A 16,824-nucleotide genomic window follows, 5' to 3' on the forward strand; every position below is an offset into this window, starting at 1 on the left:
ATGTATTACCAAATAAAGGATCCTCATTTCCATTTGTTCTTCAAGTCATCTAGGGTCAGAGATATTATACAAATCACATGGGGACAAAAGAAAGACAATCATGGTCATTGCTCAACAGTGACACCTATGGGTCAAATTTAGTACCCATCTCTAAAGGTAGCCTAGCTGAGGACTAGATGAAGTTGGAAGGTGATATAAAACAGTGGAAAAATTTCCTGATAGTTGCATATAAAGGCCTTGGTTTCAATTGAACTGTAAGTCAGAAGAAACTGCTGGGTCAGAACAAATAAAGGTGTAAGCTACATGCATGAAGAGTTTCCAGATGCTTTTCCTTTGCTATTTGTGTGGGTGACTGAATGGCACATAAATAGCTCACAGATGTTTGGAAATTCTGCTTATGCCTGTTGTTTTCCTTCCCAATTTAAACAGGCCATGAGAATGCCATCATTCAGTAGAAGTCACATTTAAGGAGAGTAACCTTAGCCTAGCCTTTTTATGAAACAAAGATCTGTTCACTAGGGTAAATGCCTTTGAAATTTTCTGTCTTAAAGTACAATAAGATGCTGTATAAGTAAGACCTGCTCAATGCGAGGGTGTGCTGAAAAGTTCTCAGCCACTGTAGCGGAAAGAGTGTTACCAAAATGCTATGTTTTGGACATTCTTTCAGATCATTGATTGAACTATATCTATGTCATTTTCTTCTTGGTTGGGCTGAGAACTTTTCAGCACCCATCCCCCTTCCCGTATGTTCATTGTGTCATTTTGGGAGAGCAAGCCTTAGGAAGATTAATGCTAACATCCCCATCCTGCCTTTCTCCCTAGTCAAAGTGAGGTGCGGGATCTCTGGGCCCAGCTGCACAAGGAGCATCCAGAACTTCTAGCGAATTTTGAGGAGTTTCTGTTTCGTGTTTCCTCATACATTCAGGAGGTGCATGATGAGAAGGAGTCGGTGGAACAAGTTCTGAAGCGGTGAGCCAAAATGTAATTAGGCATTTTAGCAGCTCCTCCTTTGCCTCACTCCAGTCTCCACCCCTTTCTTCCTCCATTCCCTCTATGCTGATCCTCAGTCTGCCTTCCCTCTCTCCAATCTACCTGAAACATGTGTCTCTTTGCAAAAGATATGAAATTTTCAAACTCTTGAAATACCAGCTAGAGTAAATAAGATAAAAGGTAGCATATGACAACTAGCAGTAATTACTAAGCAAGAAAAACGTAAGGTTGAAAGAATCATCCACTGAAAAGTCTGTAAACATCATTGCATTTTATATGGGGTATTTAGCCTCTTCATATTTAAGGACACAATTGTAGGATCCTCCAAGTCTTAAACCATCCCAAACAAATGCATTCACGGACAGCCTGAGCTGCGGTAAAGGCAACCAACACACCATACTCTAGTCCATTCATCTCTAGTCCATTATTAGAACTACTCTATATGTGCACAGTGTCTGGAACCACCCACCACCTCCTCCCTCCATTTAACAGCTTACAACTGCCTCCCCCATCCAACTGGGAGGATTGTGTGGTGTGGTAGTTTAAGCTACAGCTTCAGCACCCTGGGGTTGTGGGTTCAAATCCTACGCTGCTCCTTGTGACCCTGGGCAAGTCACTAAATCCTCCATAGCCCCAGGTATGTTAGATAGATTATGAGCCCCCTGGGACAGATGGGGAAAATGCTTGATTACCTGATTGTAAAACCGCTTAGATAACCTTGATAGATGGTATATAAAACTTGTTAAACTTTAAAACTTGTTTAAAACTTAAACAAGCTCTCTGGATTAGACTAGCCTCTATCATCATATTCCTAAAAGGTGTGCTCCAGTTGTGGCCTCCACTACATCACCCTTTTCCATTCTGGCATCTTAACATCATTCTAAAAGGTCTCGCTATGTCTCAATGTGAGCTACTGCAGGAGACATCTATCTTGGACCTCATAGTGAAGATGGTGTTCCTGGTGATGATCGTCTCAGCAAGACAGATATCGGAATTCCAAGCTCTCTCCTGCAGAGAGTCCTTCCTCAAGATTGCAGAGGCTAGGGTAGCTCTCCATACTGTTCCTTCCTTCCTTCCAAAGGTTGCATCAGATTTCCTCATCAACCAAAAGGTTCATCTGCCTTCTTTTCAACTCACGGGCTCGGTTAAGTAAGATAGGATTTTACAGAAACTGGATGTGCAAAGAGTTTTACTTCACTATCTGGAAAAGACCAATCAATTTTGTCTTTTAGACCAAGTTTCCAAGTTTTATTAAAATTTGTTTAAACGCCTATCAGAAATTCTAAGTGTTTTACAGTATTAAAAATGAGGGGACATACAAGGACTTATAGACAGGACATAATTTGGGTGTACAATAAAACAAAAGGTAAGTTTGGTGAAATACAATATTTAAAAGAAAAGCAGACACAGAAAGGAAAGAAACACGAGGAGGGGGAAGGGGAGGGCCTCTTTAGTGAAGAAGCTAATGGAGGAGAAAGAAACAAGAGAACATTACTCAAAGGCGTCTTTAAAAAGGAAACATTTTAGACCTCCTTTGAACCTGTCCAGGTTTTGTTCTGCCCTAACAGTATTTGGTAGTGAATTCCAGATTGTAGGGGCTGTTACAGAGAAGGTGACCAGCCAGCCAGTCCAGATGGAGCAGACTAATGTTCAAGGCCTCTATAGCCAGTTGGAATTTCATGGCCATTTTGTTGGCATACATTTTGTTGGCATATATCGCCTGTGGCAAGCAGCCACCGGTTTCTCGTAAGGTGTTCTAGACCAGGAGTGTTGCATCTTCATGGGCAGTTTCGGGCAGTTCCTCCCTCAGATTTGTAGAGCAGCTACTTGGTCTACTCTTCATGCCTTTACAAGATTGTATAGAGTGGACATAGCTATTCAGTAGGACACCGCTTTGGGGTCCTCGATCTTATGGGCAGACTCCTCTATCCCACCCTAGACACCAACCATTGCTTTGGTACATCACCTAACGTACAGACTCCTGTGTACTGTAGATGTAACAGAAGGAAAGGTTAGGTTATTACCTGGATAACATAACAACAATCAGCTTATATACTGCAGGACCGTAAAGTTTTATGCGGTTAACAAAAGATTACAAAATAAGATAGATAATTGAATAGGATGAAAATTAAATGACCAGATGATTAAAAAGAAACTAAACAAAACAAATTGCTAAAATTATGATATCCGTGTGTATGCAAACTAATTACCCAAATATTTAGAGAACAAATATGTTTTCAGATGTCTCTTAAATCCCACATAGGAACTGGAGGACATACTCAAATGTTCCAAATCCTTGCTCCATAATGCCACCTGATATGACAAAAGGTGTTGATGGTATTTTTAAAGTTTACAACCTTTAACAGAATAATCTTCTTTCTGTTAATCTTCACAAGAGTCTGTATGGTCCACCCTCAGTATTCCTGATTTGCCTGCTTTCTGCTTCAGATATTTCTAACTCCAGAACTGGAGTTCTTCTCCTGTCAGTCAGATAACTAAGCATTAAAAAATCCTGTATAAGTAGGTGACTGTTGAGCATCTGCTCCTTTGATGTTAGTGCTTGTTGCATACAGCAGGCTGGTTTACTATTGCTGCTATGTTATAAATGCTTGTTAATAATATTTCTTCTTTTTATAAGTTGCAGAGCAGAACAAATATGTATGATATTTGCAGGGTAGTTTCCTGTATCCCTCCTTGTTTGTATTCTATTCCTGTGGAGATCTATTGTGTTGGAACAAACTGAAGGGGGCACTACTCTTCACTGGGAATGTGGGAGGTATGGAAAGTTGTGAGTGACTTACTTCTGCAAAGCCGGTTCACAACTTGGGATTGATCACCTAACGTATAGACCAGGGGTGCCCACACTTTTTGGGCTTGCGAGCTACTTTTAAAATGACCAAGTCAAAATGATCTACCAACAATAAAAATGCTAAACATATATATTTATATATATATATATATATATATATATATATATATATATATATATATATATATATATACACACACACCGAGTGTACTTTGTATTTATGTTCAAATATTTTTTTATTATACAGCCCCCCTCCCCCGAAGGCCTGACCCCCCCCTGAAGGTCTGCACATTCCCCCTCAAAGGTTGACTCCCCCCCTGAAGGCCTGCACTACCCCTTGAAGGACTGCACTCCCCCCTCCCCGAAGGCCTACCCTCCCCACATCCATTTACCTAATTCCAGCAGGGAGCAGTCTGCAGAGAGGATCGCTGGTACTTTAGCGATCCTTGCAGGTTGCCATAGGCCTCAGGAGCTGTCTTCCCTCTGCCCCAAGCCTGTCTCTGACTTAGAGGAGGGGCAGATCCACGGCAGAGGGAAGACAGCTCCTGAGGCCTATGGCAACCTGTAAGAATTGCTAAAGTACCACCTGCCACCGGCCGTCTCCCATTCGTCCCCTTTGGAGATCCCCACAGGAATAAGGAAGTTAAATTAATAGAATACTTAGGCACAGAAAAACAAAGAAATACTTCCAAGAACTGCCCCATAAGAACTGCCTGTCACAATGCTCATTAGTGGAACTGAATAAAAGACAAGTACAATGGATTTAGAAGGGGGACGATCCGCCCGGGTGCACGGCTTGGAGGGGTGCACAGCCGGCCAGGTCTGGGTCATCCTGCCTTTCTTTTCCCCAGGTCCGCGCTCGGGGCTTGCGCCTGCCTGGTCCCGCGCCGACGCTCGAATGGTGCCGTCAACTCCCGCGAGTCTCGCGATAACCAACAGCACCATTTGGGCGGCGGGTGCGAGCCCCGTGCGCAGACCGGTGGAAAGGAAGGGCAGGAGGACCCGGACAGCTGTGCATCCCTCCAAGCCGTGCACCCGGGGCGGGGGCGGACCGCCCCACCTCGGTACGCCACTGATTGGGAGGCCGATTTTGGGGTTTTTAAAATTGTATATCGGGCAGCATTAGGCCTCGCTCTTACCTCAATCATTACAGGCGCTTCTATTTCTTGTGATGCGCTGAGCTCCGTCCCCCACCGACCTTCACCCCGCCCTTCCAGCACTCTGATTGGCCAGCGTTCTTTAAGAGGCGGGCCAGTCAGGAGGGGAAAAAAAGAGAAGGGAAGAAGGGAACCTGCTGTGCGATCGACTGGGGTCGCCTGAGCGAACGACCTGTCGATCGCGATCAACGCGTTGGGAACCCCTGGTATAGACGTACAGACTCCTGTGAAGATTAACAGAAAGAAGATTATCTAATCTAATCTTCCATTTGTGAGTCACACATACCTATAGAGGCTCAAGGTGACAGATCAAAAAGAAGGGAAAGTAGAGGGGGAAGGAGGGAAGGAGAAGCTAGAGGAGTGAACATTGAAAAGCTATACAGCTATACAGAAACTAAGACAGTTATTTGTCAAAGAGGTGAGTCTTCAGGTTTTTTCTGAATATGGTTTAGTTTGTCTCTTTCCTGATAGCTTCAGGTAGGTCATTCCAGGTTTTTACACCCAGATAAGTTAACATAGAGTGGAAAATTTGCTTGTAGTGAAGATATTTTGTGGATGGCAGGTTTAGTTGGATTCTATTAAGGATTCTTTTTGATATCGACCAAACAGTAGAGAATAATTGGATGAGAGGGGCTGCTGAGTTTCCGTATAGAATCTAGTGTAGGATACATGACAATTTGAAAATTATTCAGGATGATATTGGGAGCAAAAGTAGTTGCCTGATGAAGGTAAGAATCTAATCTTTCAGTATTCAGTGTCAGTGACCAGACAGGTTCGGTACTGAATATCCATGAATAACACTAGTGGTGGCAAAAAAAAATGCTCACCGTTCCTGGTTGAATATAGGTCCCTATATTACAAAGTGTCAAATAATTGAAAATGCAGTACATTAATTTCTGTGAAATGTGAGGTATTTTCATTGTACAGGAATAGTTGGTTTCCTTTTTGTAGATAGGAATGCTTCTCTGCTTTTGTTATGGAAGTCAGTGGGAAGATAGGCCTTGTTTTATGAAATTTCAATATACAGAAAAAGGCACAGGAATATCTGTGCAAACCGAATTGAGCCCTTACTATTAAGGGATGATTCGGTATATAATCTTCTGGCTAGGGATCTCATGACTCCACAGAGTCTGTCCTGAACTCTGAATTGCTTTGTTTTGGCTGACTGTGATGTGGAAAAATCTTAATTTTTGTCTTTCCCCATCTCAGGAAGGAGACCAATCATGATAGGGAAGTGAGGCATCTATATGAAGAAATGGAGCAGCAAATTAAAATGGAGAAGGAGCGGCTGCTGTACCAGGTACATCCTCGGCACACATTCCATCATCCCTTCAATTGTCTTTCTGTTTCTATTATACATCTGAGTCTGTGTGTGTATGTTAAGTTAATCTACATATGTACAATGGCTTTCTATTTACCATACAGTAGTTTTCTTATCTACAGGATCGGTCTGTTTCTGAATCTCTTTACTTCTACTGATTACTTTTATCATTTCTATGTTAGAAGTTGTCCATGGAGCTTACCACTAAGTCAAAACACATAGCCAAGATAAATTCAAGGCTTTAAGAGATGTATTTTTTAAATAGAAAAATGGTTAAAACAATAAGGTTACGATGAGAGAGAGGCAGAGTTATTTGTTTCTGCATGTATGTCTCTGGCATGTCTCCATCTGTCTATGCCTGTTATTGTAGAAAAAGGAATGTAAGAATCGCCATACTGGGTCAGACCAATGGTTCATCTAGCCCAGTATCCCATCTTCACAGTGGTCAATCCAGGTCACAAGTATCTGGGCAAATAGTGGCTTCCTCCATGTCTGTCTCACTAGCAAACTATGGACTGTTCCTCCAGGAACCTGTCCAAACCAAAACTGCTCTTACCACATCATCTGGCAACACGTTCCAGAGCTTAACTATTCTCTGAGTGAAAAATATTTCCTCCTATTGGTTTTAAAAGTATTTCCCTGTTACTTCATCAAGTGTCTCCTAGTCTTTGTAATTTTTGATGGAGTAAAAAAATCAATCCACTTGAACCCATTCTACACTACTCAATCATATCCTTCTCTTTTCTAAGCTGAGGATCCTTAATCTCTTTAGTCTTCCTCATATGAGAGGAGCTCCATCTCCTTTATCATCTTGGTCGCTCTTCTTTGAACCTTTTCTAATTCCGCTATATCTTTTTTGAGATACAGCAACCAGAACTGAAAACAATACTTGAAGTGAGGTTGTACTATGGAGTGATATAGAAGCATTTTAACATTCTTAGTCTTGTTTTACCATCCCTTTTCTAATAATTCCTAGCATCTTGTTTGCTTTTTTTTTGGTTCCCGCAGCACATTGGGTGGAAGGTTTCAGCATATTGTCTACAATGACACCTGGATCTTTTTCTTGGATGCTGACCCCCTAGGTGGACCCTAACATCTAGAAACTATGATTTGAGTTATTCTTCCTAAATATACATCACTTTACATTTGTCTATATAAGTAGTTTTTCTTTTTCTTTTTTTTTTTTGTTTCAACATTTTATTGAGAATTTTTATAAACCTGGGGGTTCCCCAGGACAGGTTTGAGAACCACTGGTATAAACCACTCTGAAAAGCAATTTAAGGATGGAAAAGTATTTCCTTAAATTACTCCTGAGTTTATCTCCTTTTACCTTCATCCTATGCCCCCTCATTCCAGAGCTTCCTTACAACTGAAAGACACTCACCTCCTGTGCATTTATGCCATAGAGCTATTTAAATGTCTGTCATATCTTCCCTCTCTCACCTTTCTTTCAAAGTATGTATACATATTGAGATCCTTAAGTCTGTCCCCATGCGCTTTATGTTTAAGACCACTGACCATGTTAGAAGTCACCCTCTGAACCAACTCTGTCCAACTTCATGTATTTTTTGAAGGTATGGTCTCCAGAATTGCACACAATACACTAAATGAACTCTCACCAGAGACTTATACAGAAGCACTATCACCTCTTTTTTCCCACTGGCCATTCTTGTCCCTATGTACACAAGCATTTTTCTACTTTTCTACCTGTTTGGCCACCTTGAGATCATCATATACGATCTAACCCAAGTCCCACTTTTCTTTCATGCACAAAAATATTTCACTGTTTTTAGCATTAAAGCTTAGCTAACAAATTCTGGGCCATTCTTAAAGCTTTGCTAGGTCTTTACTCATGTTAGCCACACCATCAGAGAAGGTTATCATGCCGCTGTACCGGGCCATGGTGCGCCCTCATCTGGAGTACTGCGTCCAGCACTGGTCGCCGTACATGAAGAAGGACACAGTACTACTCTAAAGGGTCCAGAGAAGAGCAACTAAAATGGTTAACTCTGGAGGAGTTGCCGTACAGTGAGAGGAGACTGAAAGGAGACATGATAGAAACATTCAAAATATTGAAGGGAATAGACTTAGTAGAGAAAGACAGACTGTTCACCCTCTCCAAGGTGGGGAGAACGAGAGGACACTCTCTAAAGTTGAAAGGGGATAGATTCCGTACGAACGTAAGGAAATTCTTCTTCACCCAGAGAGTGGTAGAAAACTGGAATGCTCTTCCAGAGTCTGTTATAGAGGAAAACACCCTCCAGGGTTTCAAGACAAAGTTGGACAAGTTCATGCTAAACTGGTGAGACTGGACTCATTTGGAGCACTGGTCTTGACCTTGGGGCCGCCGTGTGAGCGGACTGCTGGGCAGGATGAACCACAGGTCTGACCCAGCAACAGCAATTCTTATATTCTTATGTAGATTTTGGTATCTTTCCCACAGAGGCAAACCTTACCAGACAATCATTCCACAATATCACTTACAGTTATTATCATTAAATCTTGTGCTTCAACTCAGGCTTGGCAGATGAGTGGTGATGAGATCTTTGATGGCCTGTATGGGCCTCTGATGACATATTAAGAACTGTGATTCTATTGCTTTGCAGGATTCAATGAAGAGCCGGGGTAGAAACGCCTTACTGCAGAAAGAGCTAAAGAACCGAGAGCAAGAGCTAGAAAGCATTGTTGCTGGACAGAAACAGGTGACCAGCCACCTAAAACTAGTCTGTTCTTTTTCTATTGTCATCTACTTTGGGCCCTAATATTGGGCATACATAGGGTTACCAGATTTTCCATTTGGAAAATCCAGACCCCCCCAGGCCCGCCCAGTTCCACCCATCCATGCGCTGTTATGCCCCAGTCCTGCCCTCAATTCCGCCCTAGCCCTTCTCCCCCCGCTGCCTGCTCTCGTCAGGCAGGAGGGCATGTGTGGAGGCAATGTGATTACATCACGCGCGCACACGTGTGTGTGTGACATCATCACATGGCAACCATGCATACGCAGATGCCCTCCTGCCTGACGTGATTTGTTCCAAGCTTTTGAAAACCCAGACAAAGTGCCAGGTTTTGAAAAGTCGTCCAGACCCCCTGATATGTCCTCAAAAGGAGTACATATCTGGGTAAATCCGGACGTCTGGTAACCCTAGGCATACAGCGGTAAGTATCTTGTAGCCTCTCAGCCAAGGGCTAAATAAACCTGGATACTTCAATGCAGGAACATGTCTGGCCTTCGGCATTGAATATCCAGGTTTGTATAGAAACCTGGAAGTTAACCAGGCTCCGGCTGTCCTAACTATCTGCTTACTTAGCTGGTTAGATGACAACAGCAGCTAAATATAAAGGCAGTCAACCTAAGTCCCAGATATTCAGTCCAGGGCCATTTCCAGTGACAGGCTTTTGAATACCCTGGATTTTTTTGATCAGCTATAACTTAATCAGTTAAGTCGATATTCAGTGCTGACTGGTTAAGTTATAACAGGTAAAGACAAAACTGCTATTTAGGTGGTCTCATTTACCCACTAAACTTTGTCGGACAGTGCTGAATATTGCCAGTTATCAAACGATATTTCAGTCAAGTTGCCAGTGGCCAATGACTAGAAAATATGACAACTTTGCAAAATGTAGTGGCCTTTTACTAAAGCTTAGCATGTGCTAACACACGGCCCATAGGTATAAAATAGGAAGTGTAGCATTTAGCGCATGCTAATATCCGCTAAGTCTTAGTCAAAGGGCCTCTTAGTTTGCTGTTTCCTGAGTATCAAGTAAGCTTGAAAGTATGCCCCACAAGTGTTGAGCAGAACGGTCCCTACAACATGCATTTCCATCATACCCTTTCTCCAGAGAAAGGAAGCATCAACATCACTTAAGGACTTTCTCCATCTACAGCTAGAACAACAGCTGCAGGCTCTGAACTCAGAGCAGGTTGAAACGAGAGTGCAGAATGAACGCCTCCGACACCTAAATAAGGAGCTTCAGGAACAGTTGGAGAGGAGCAAAAGAAAGCTGGAGTCTGCACAGAGCCACCTAAGGCAACTACAGGAAGAGGCAAACCAGGAACAGGAGCAGAGAGACAGGTAGAGGGAGACTATTCCTTATGTAATTCCCAACACACATATACTTCAGGTCATATCCCTATACCTTCCCAAGACTTGTACACAACAGTAGATAGTAGACATAAGGGCAATCTTTATAGGTCATCTCGGTTGGAAAAGGAACACTCAAATCAAGATATTCACCGTTTGCAGCTTATTTTGCATAAGACTTGATGAATGCAGAGCCTTTTGTAAAATATACAGTATGCCCACAAAAACATTCTTTGATTTTAAAACAAAACCAAAATGTATTGGAATATTCTTTCACCGTTGAGGCTATAGTTTCATCAACTGTTGATAACATATACTTGATGTGCGCCCCCACCTGTTACTCGGCAAACATCGATGTGAAAATCGAGCTCGGACTAGATTCTCTGAAGCATATCCGGTGTGATCATGTTTATTACATTACATTACATTACATTAGGGATTTCTATTCCGCCATTACCTTGCGGTTCAAGGCGGCTTACAAAAGATTTATAAACAGGGTTACAATGAGATAACAATAGAATTGCTAGAGTGGTAGAGAGTAGATCTTTTGACATTTCTTTGGTAGTTAAGAACAGGGAGGTTTAACAGAAGATTTATAAACTACAATTGTCCTTGCTATGAAAGTAAAGGGTAGATCCTTTGTCTATTATTAGTGTTGTTGAGAGAGCGTGAGGTTAGGGCTGTTTCAGGAATTTCTTGAAGAGTATGGTTTTTAGTTTTTTTCTGAATGTCCTGTAGTCTGGGGTGGACACCAGAAGGTTGGAGATCTGGCCGTCCAGTCTTGCTGCTTGAGTGGCCAGGAGGCCGTCGTGGTTTACTTCATGTCCATTCTTCTTATTCTGTGTTTATTACTTAGGAATGTTTTCCGAGTTTCCAGGAATATGCAAAAAGAGAAACAGAGTCTTCTAAGGCAGTTAGAAATTCTGAGGTAAGTAGAAACCAATTATAACTTCCCTCAAACTGGGGCTCACTCGATACCAGGACTATGTCCCACAGGCTTGTCACAAACATTGACATGGATCCTCTTATGATAGAAAGGGTCCTCTCTTCGGGGCCCAAGGTCTATCCATCCAGTCTGCCCAACAAGATAAACTCATAGCATAATTTATGATGTGATACTACATATGGATATTTGATCTTGATTGTCTTTGCCATTTTCATGGCACAGACCGTAAAAGTCTGCCCATTACTGGCCTTGTTCTCCAACTACTGAAGTTTTCATTGAAGCCCCACTCCAGCCCATCCATATCTGTCAAGCCATAATCAGGGTTAGACTGTAGATACCTTCCCAGCACTGGCTTTGCTTCTCAATTACAGGTGTTGCCATCTAATCGCCATCAACCTTGTTTGGTTCTGCCTTCCATACAGGATTCCTTTTATTTGACCCATCCATTATCGTTTTCATCTCCACCACCTCTCACAGGAGGGCATTTCATGTATCTACTTATCTTTTTTAATGTATTGATTTGTAAAGGTAGGTCGGAACACCAATGGTGGCCAGCATTTCATATAATGCTGCCTCAGGGTGTAACCTCCGATTGTGAGCTGAAAATTCAAAAAGAGAAAGCTAGTGAGAATAAAAATATAAATTGTTACCTTATTGTCACCACTCAGATCATACCATGCAAGTAAAACATACCTTTCAAAACGGGACACGCTGAATCGTGTCTCCTTGCACAAAAAGATAAGTTTGAGTCACTGTTGTACCTAATTTTTGACCACTTGTTATTTATTTGCATTGCACAACACAAAGCCCTACGAGGCCCCATGGGAGGTTTTTTGCCAATGAGGTTCTCCGCCTGAACGCCTTATGCTACAGCTGTGGCGGTGGGAGGGTTTCGTAAGAGGCTTTTCCTCCCAATGGTGGTATATTTGACTTGTGTTGCAGCTATTCATACTTTTGCACAATCCATGTGAATGTGTTTCATTTATTCTAAAGCAAAAGAAGACATCCTTTAGAAAATTTAAAAGTGGACTTAATGAGCAAATAAGGAAGGCCCAAAACACTGTAATAATAATAAATATGAGTGACTAGAATATCAGCACGTATGTATGGATATGTGCATATATAGTACATGGCTAAAAATTCCAGCTACATACTATTCTATAAAGTACAATGCTACAGAGTTTGAAGGAGGGTGTGCACTGGGCAGGGCAGGGTTGGTACACAGTTAGACACAAATTATACAATACTACAGTAAAATTGTCATGTGTGTTTTTTAAAGCATTTACATCAGCTGAATGGCTGTGCCTATATTCAACACACACCAGCCAATTTTCAAAGCGATTGAAGTGGGCAGGAGCCACCCCTGCCCACTTCAATTGTTTCCCACCACCTAAGTGGGAATATTCAGCAGCTGAATATCCCCACAGACCACCCAACCAAAAAGTGGGCAGATCAGGGGAGGCACTGAGCAGGAGTCCGGGATTATGCAGATGCTGATATTAAAAAAAGGTTAGTTGGGTGCCAGCCCAAAATTCAGAGCCGACACCTGCATAGCTGTCCTAAATTAGGCTGCTTTGCTATGCAGGTGTCAGCTCTGAATATGGGGCTGGCACCCACATAACCTTTTTTTAAATCACAGGGTACCATCCGTGGGCTGGAGCTGGCAAGGAGTACTGGTACCTGCCAAGAAGCTCCTTCCAGTGAACAATTTTGCCTCTATTAAGGGGAAGTGTGATTTGATATTCCCCTTTAGTTGTTGCTCTTGAAGCACCTTCAGTCGGGGAAGTGTGGCCATGTTGGGCTATTTTAACAAAAGTGTGCCTTTTAACCTCTACAATCCATTGGGGTTTGTCAGCTACTAGGCCTGGCATTGCTAGAGGAGCTGCAGCCTACTCCCACTCTAGACTACTGCTGTGGGGGATGGAAAATCAGAAAAACCCAGTAACACCTAATGTCTGGAAGCAGAGACAGCAGCTGTGTGAATGGGAAGCTTCTTTTTCACTATCCATTCTGATTGCTGTCTGTCTGTCTATCTGTCTTTGTGCCATATAGGGAGATGAACAAGAAGCTGCGGGATGAAAGAGACGCCTTTGAAGCCAAGAAGTTACTTAGTCTCCGGGCAAGGGCAGTACTTGCAAAGCACAGTGCCAATTGCTTTTCCTGTTGCTGCTGCCACCGCTGCCACATTCATCAGACAGAGTCTCTGCACTGCCATACGGGCCACTTATCACCTCAACATCCTGGGCTTTCACATGCCTCATCAGGTGCAGACTGTCTCTAAAAACAGGATTCTGAAAGGCCTGCAGATGTCTAGGAAGGGTTCTACAATATGCCTTCCCAGGCCAGGAACCTCAAGAGTCAGGCCACAGACCCAAGGAAGCCAATCGCTGCTACATCCACTGCCTTGAACCTGCCGGTGAGAGAGCTCACAGGCAGCCTGAAAAGACTGCAGACCAAGCCAGTTTACACTAGTAGAGGTGCCTCACCAAGATGAGTTTCTGGGTAACCTAAATCATTTCCATGGAGATGAAGATGGGAGGATAGGATTATGGATTTCTCTTTCATACTCTTCCATATTAGTGAAGTAAGACGGCCGCAATCTCAAACCTCTCAGCTGCACAAGGATCCAACTAATCTCCCAGGGAAGGGATCTGTGAGACCATCTGCAAACTAGCAAACCATCAAAACGGGGGTCAACCAATCCACCATAAGCTCTAGAGCAAGCACAGATCCTTCTTCATTATTCAGGAGAAATCAACATTTTCAAAGTATTTAAAAACATCCTTCTTACCCTCAAATATCGCCATATGTCCTTGACAGAAGCAGACAAATCTTGTGAATTGAAACAGGAATGAAGAGACTGCAATGAACTTTAATTTCAGACTTCTCTTTGTCACTGACTTTCTGTGATGTGGGAGAATGATTTTATCTCTCTGTGCCTCAATTTTAATCCAACAACACAAAATACCAACCTCATAATGTTCCTACATTAAACACATGTATATATTATATTACAGAGTATGCTTGTAAATCTGGATGTTTTCTTTGCCTGCCTATTCCTCAGTTCTCATCTCATGCTCTGTCCTTTCTGACCTCCATGAAATGATTTGACCTCCTGTTCTAATCATAAAAAAATGACCTCCTTAATTAGTTCAAGACTAGTGCTAACTCTCGGGAGAAAAAGGTCTCCTTGAGAAGGAATGAGCCACTGCTAAAGGACAGCAGGAGACCACAGCAGGCACAGATGACACACAACCAGGCAGACACAGCAGGTACAGAGGACACACAACCACACACCGCTAAAGGAGAGCAGAAGGAGAACACAGCAGGCACAGAGGACACACAGCCAGGCAGACACAGAGGACATAGCAGATACAGAGAACACACAACCACACACCACTAAAGGAGAGCAGAAGGAGGACACAGCAGGTGCAGAGGACACACAGCCAGGCAGACACAGAGGACAGCAGGCACCGAGGACACACAGCAAGGCAGACACAGAGGACACAGCAGGTGCAGAGGACAGCCACAGCCAGGCAGGCACAATGGACACAGCAGACACAGAAGACATCCACAGCAGACCGGCAAGCAGGCAGCAATGGAAGCAGCAGACAGAAGCAAGATGTTGAGCTACCCAGTTTTCTGCACCGTCTGCCATATGTATGACTATCTCCCCTCTGGGAGGCGATCTTACGTATGTGCGCGATGCGGAGAATTAGAGAGCCTGAAGAAGCAAGTCAGACTCCTGAAGAGTAGAATACTGGAACTGGAGGCACTACAAGCAGCAGAGGAGGGAGACAGAGTTACAGAGAACATCAAGACAGAGGAATCAGAGAACAAGACAGAGGACGCCATTGAGGAAGAAGTCCGAGAGCTGGAGAAGTTCATAGAGGAGGCATACAGGGAGGCTGTGCAGAATCACCAGCAACAGTGGAACTGCCGATATACACCTACAGAGAGTGTAGACCACCCGACGGACAACCACCACGAAGAAATGGGTGGCACAGCAGCGAGAACGAAGTTTACGGACCTACGGCTGGAGAGATGGACATACACCAGGGACACAGACCTGCGGCTGGATAATCAAGAGAAGATAGAGACTCCATCATCATACAAGTTGACAGCCACATAGCGAGAGGAAGACTGGATTGGCTGGTGACCTGCCTACCGGGAGCCAAGGTAGAAGACATAGTGAGCCGCATCGACAGTGTGGAAGAAGAAGATACGGCAGTGGTGAGCAACAGGAATTACAACAGGGAATTACTGAAGGACCAGTTCCGGATGCTAGGAAGGAAGCTGAAGACCAGAACACAGAGGATAGCATTCTCGGAGATCCTGCCGGTACCCAGGGCTGATGAGAAGAAGCAGATGGAGCTGCAAGCAGTCAATGCATGGATGCAGCGCTGGTGTGAGGAAGAAGGATTCCACTTCGTGTGCAACTGGACTACATTTGGGCGGAAGAGCAAGCTATACAGGAAGGACGGACACCACCTTAGCCGAGATGGAACGAGGCTACTTGCAAGCAACATCAAGAGAGAAGTTGAGAAGTTTTTAAACTATGAAGAAGGGGAAAGCCGACAGTCGACCAAGAGAAAGAGTCGATGGTTCAGGAACCGGTATACCCAGAGGATACCATGCAAGAAGATAGAGGGAAAGACTCACTGGATCACAGGCAAGATAGATCAAAAAGGACACAAGAGGGAAGAAACGCAAGAAAGGAACAGGCCGTAAACTCAAGTGTATGTACATGAACGCAAGGAGCCTTAGGAATAAGATGGGTGAATTAGAAGCTATGGCATAAAAAGATAACTACACACCAATTGCTCCTATTTGTTCGTTAAGATCTTACAACAAAAGGTCCAAGAGTTCATAGAGTAATAAACCCACAATTTAATGAGTTTATATTGGAGGTTCGCAAAGGGTATCAGACCACCCAACCAGCTGATACAGCTTGAAGGGAAACCATTCCTCATATACCCGCGATTCCTCCTCCTCCGTATTGCTACTATTTCTAACTTTTTCTTTGTTTTATTTTACTTTATTTAACTTTTTATATCATTATCTTTTTCATTTTTCTACAACACTCATAACTACTAGAGCTATTTAATGAGTACTTAGCTTTCAGCCTTGTTACCAATCCCCTGAACGCCAACGCGTTTCGAGTTCTTTATCAAGGCGACATGGGGAAAGCTATTAGCGTTAATCTACTCTGTATACCGCAAGACAGCCAACAATCCAGTCAGGAAAATTTCAAGTCTGCTTACAATCGGATTCCAGTTTCTATCATAGACCAAAAAGCTCTCCAGCTCTCTAAAGCTCCTGATTATTCCCCTTTTCCAACTGTATACTCTGCCTTCTTTCCCTACACTTACAGACAACATGGTACAATAAATTGTATTTATTTATTTTTAACATTTCTATTCCGCTTATAACCTAAGTGGATTACAATTTACATTGTCTTAAGGCATGTTTAGAAACTTCCCTCTCTGTCCCAAACGGGCTCACATTCTAAGCTAAAG

General features: G+C 43.1%; 1 protein-coding gene across 3 annotated transcripts in view; it reads left to right on the plus strand.

Annotated features, from left to right (window-relative positions):
- The window catches only part of CRACR2B (calcium release activated channel regulator 2B), a 68,890-nt gene extending 54,566 nt beyond the window's left edge, over positions 1-14,324 (plus strand). For all 3 annotated transcript variants that reach the window (XM_033928062.1, XM_033928063.1, XM_033928064.1), the window contains 6 exons: positions 823-969; positions 6,166-6,256; positions 8,884-8,979; positions 10,163-10,350; positions 11,216-11,287; positions 13,358-14,324. In XM_033928062.1, the coding sequence (XP_033783953.1) occupies positions 823-969; positions 6,166-6,256; positions 8,884-8,979; positions 10,163-10,350; positions 11,216-11,287; positions 13,358-13,586 (823 nt within the window). In that variant the 3' untranslated portion in view covers positions 13,587-14,324. The remainder of the gene's footprint in view (positions 1-822; positions 970-6,165; positions 6,257-8,883; positions 8,980-10,162; positions 10,351-11,215; positions 11,288-13,357) is intronic.
- Positions 14,325-16,824: the final 2,500 nt, after the last annotated feature.

Source organism: Geotrypetes seraphini, chromosome 19 (assembly GCF_902459505.1).
Source record: "Geotrypetes seraphini chromosome 19, aGeoSer1.1, whole genome shotgun sequence".
Lineage (NCBI taxonomy): Eukaryota > Metazoa > Chordata > Amphibia > Gymnophiona > Dermophiidae > Geotrypetes > Geotrypetes seraphini.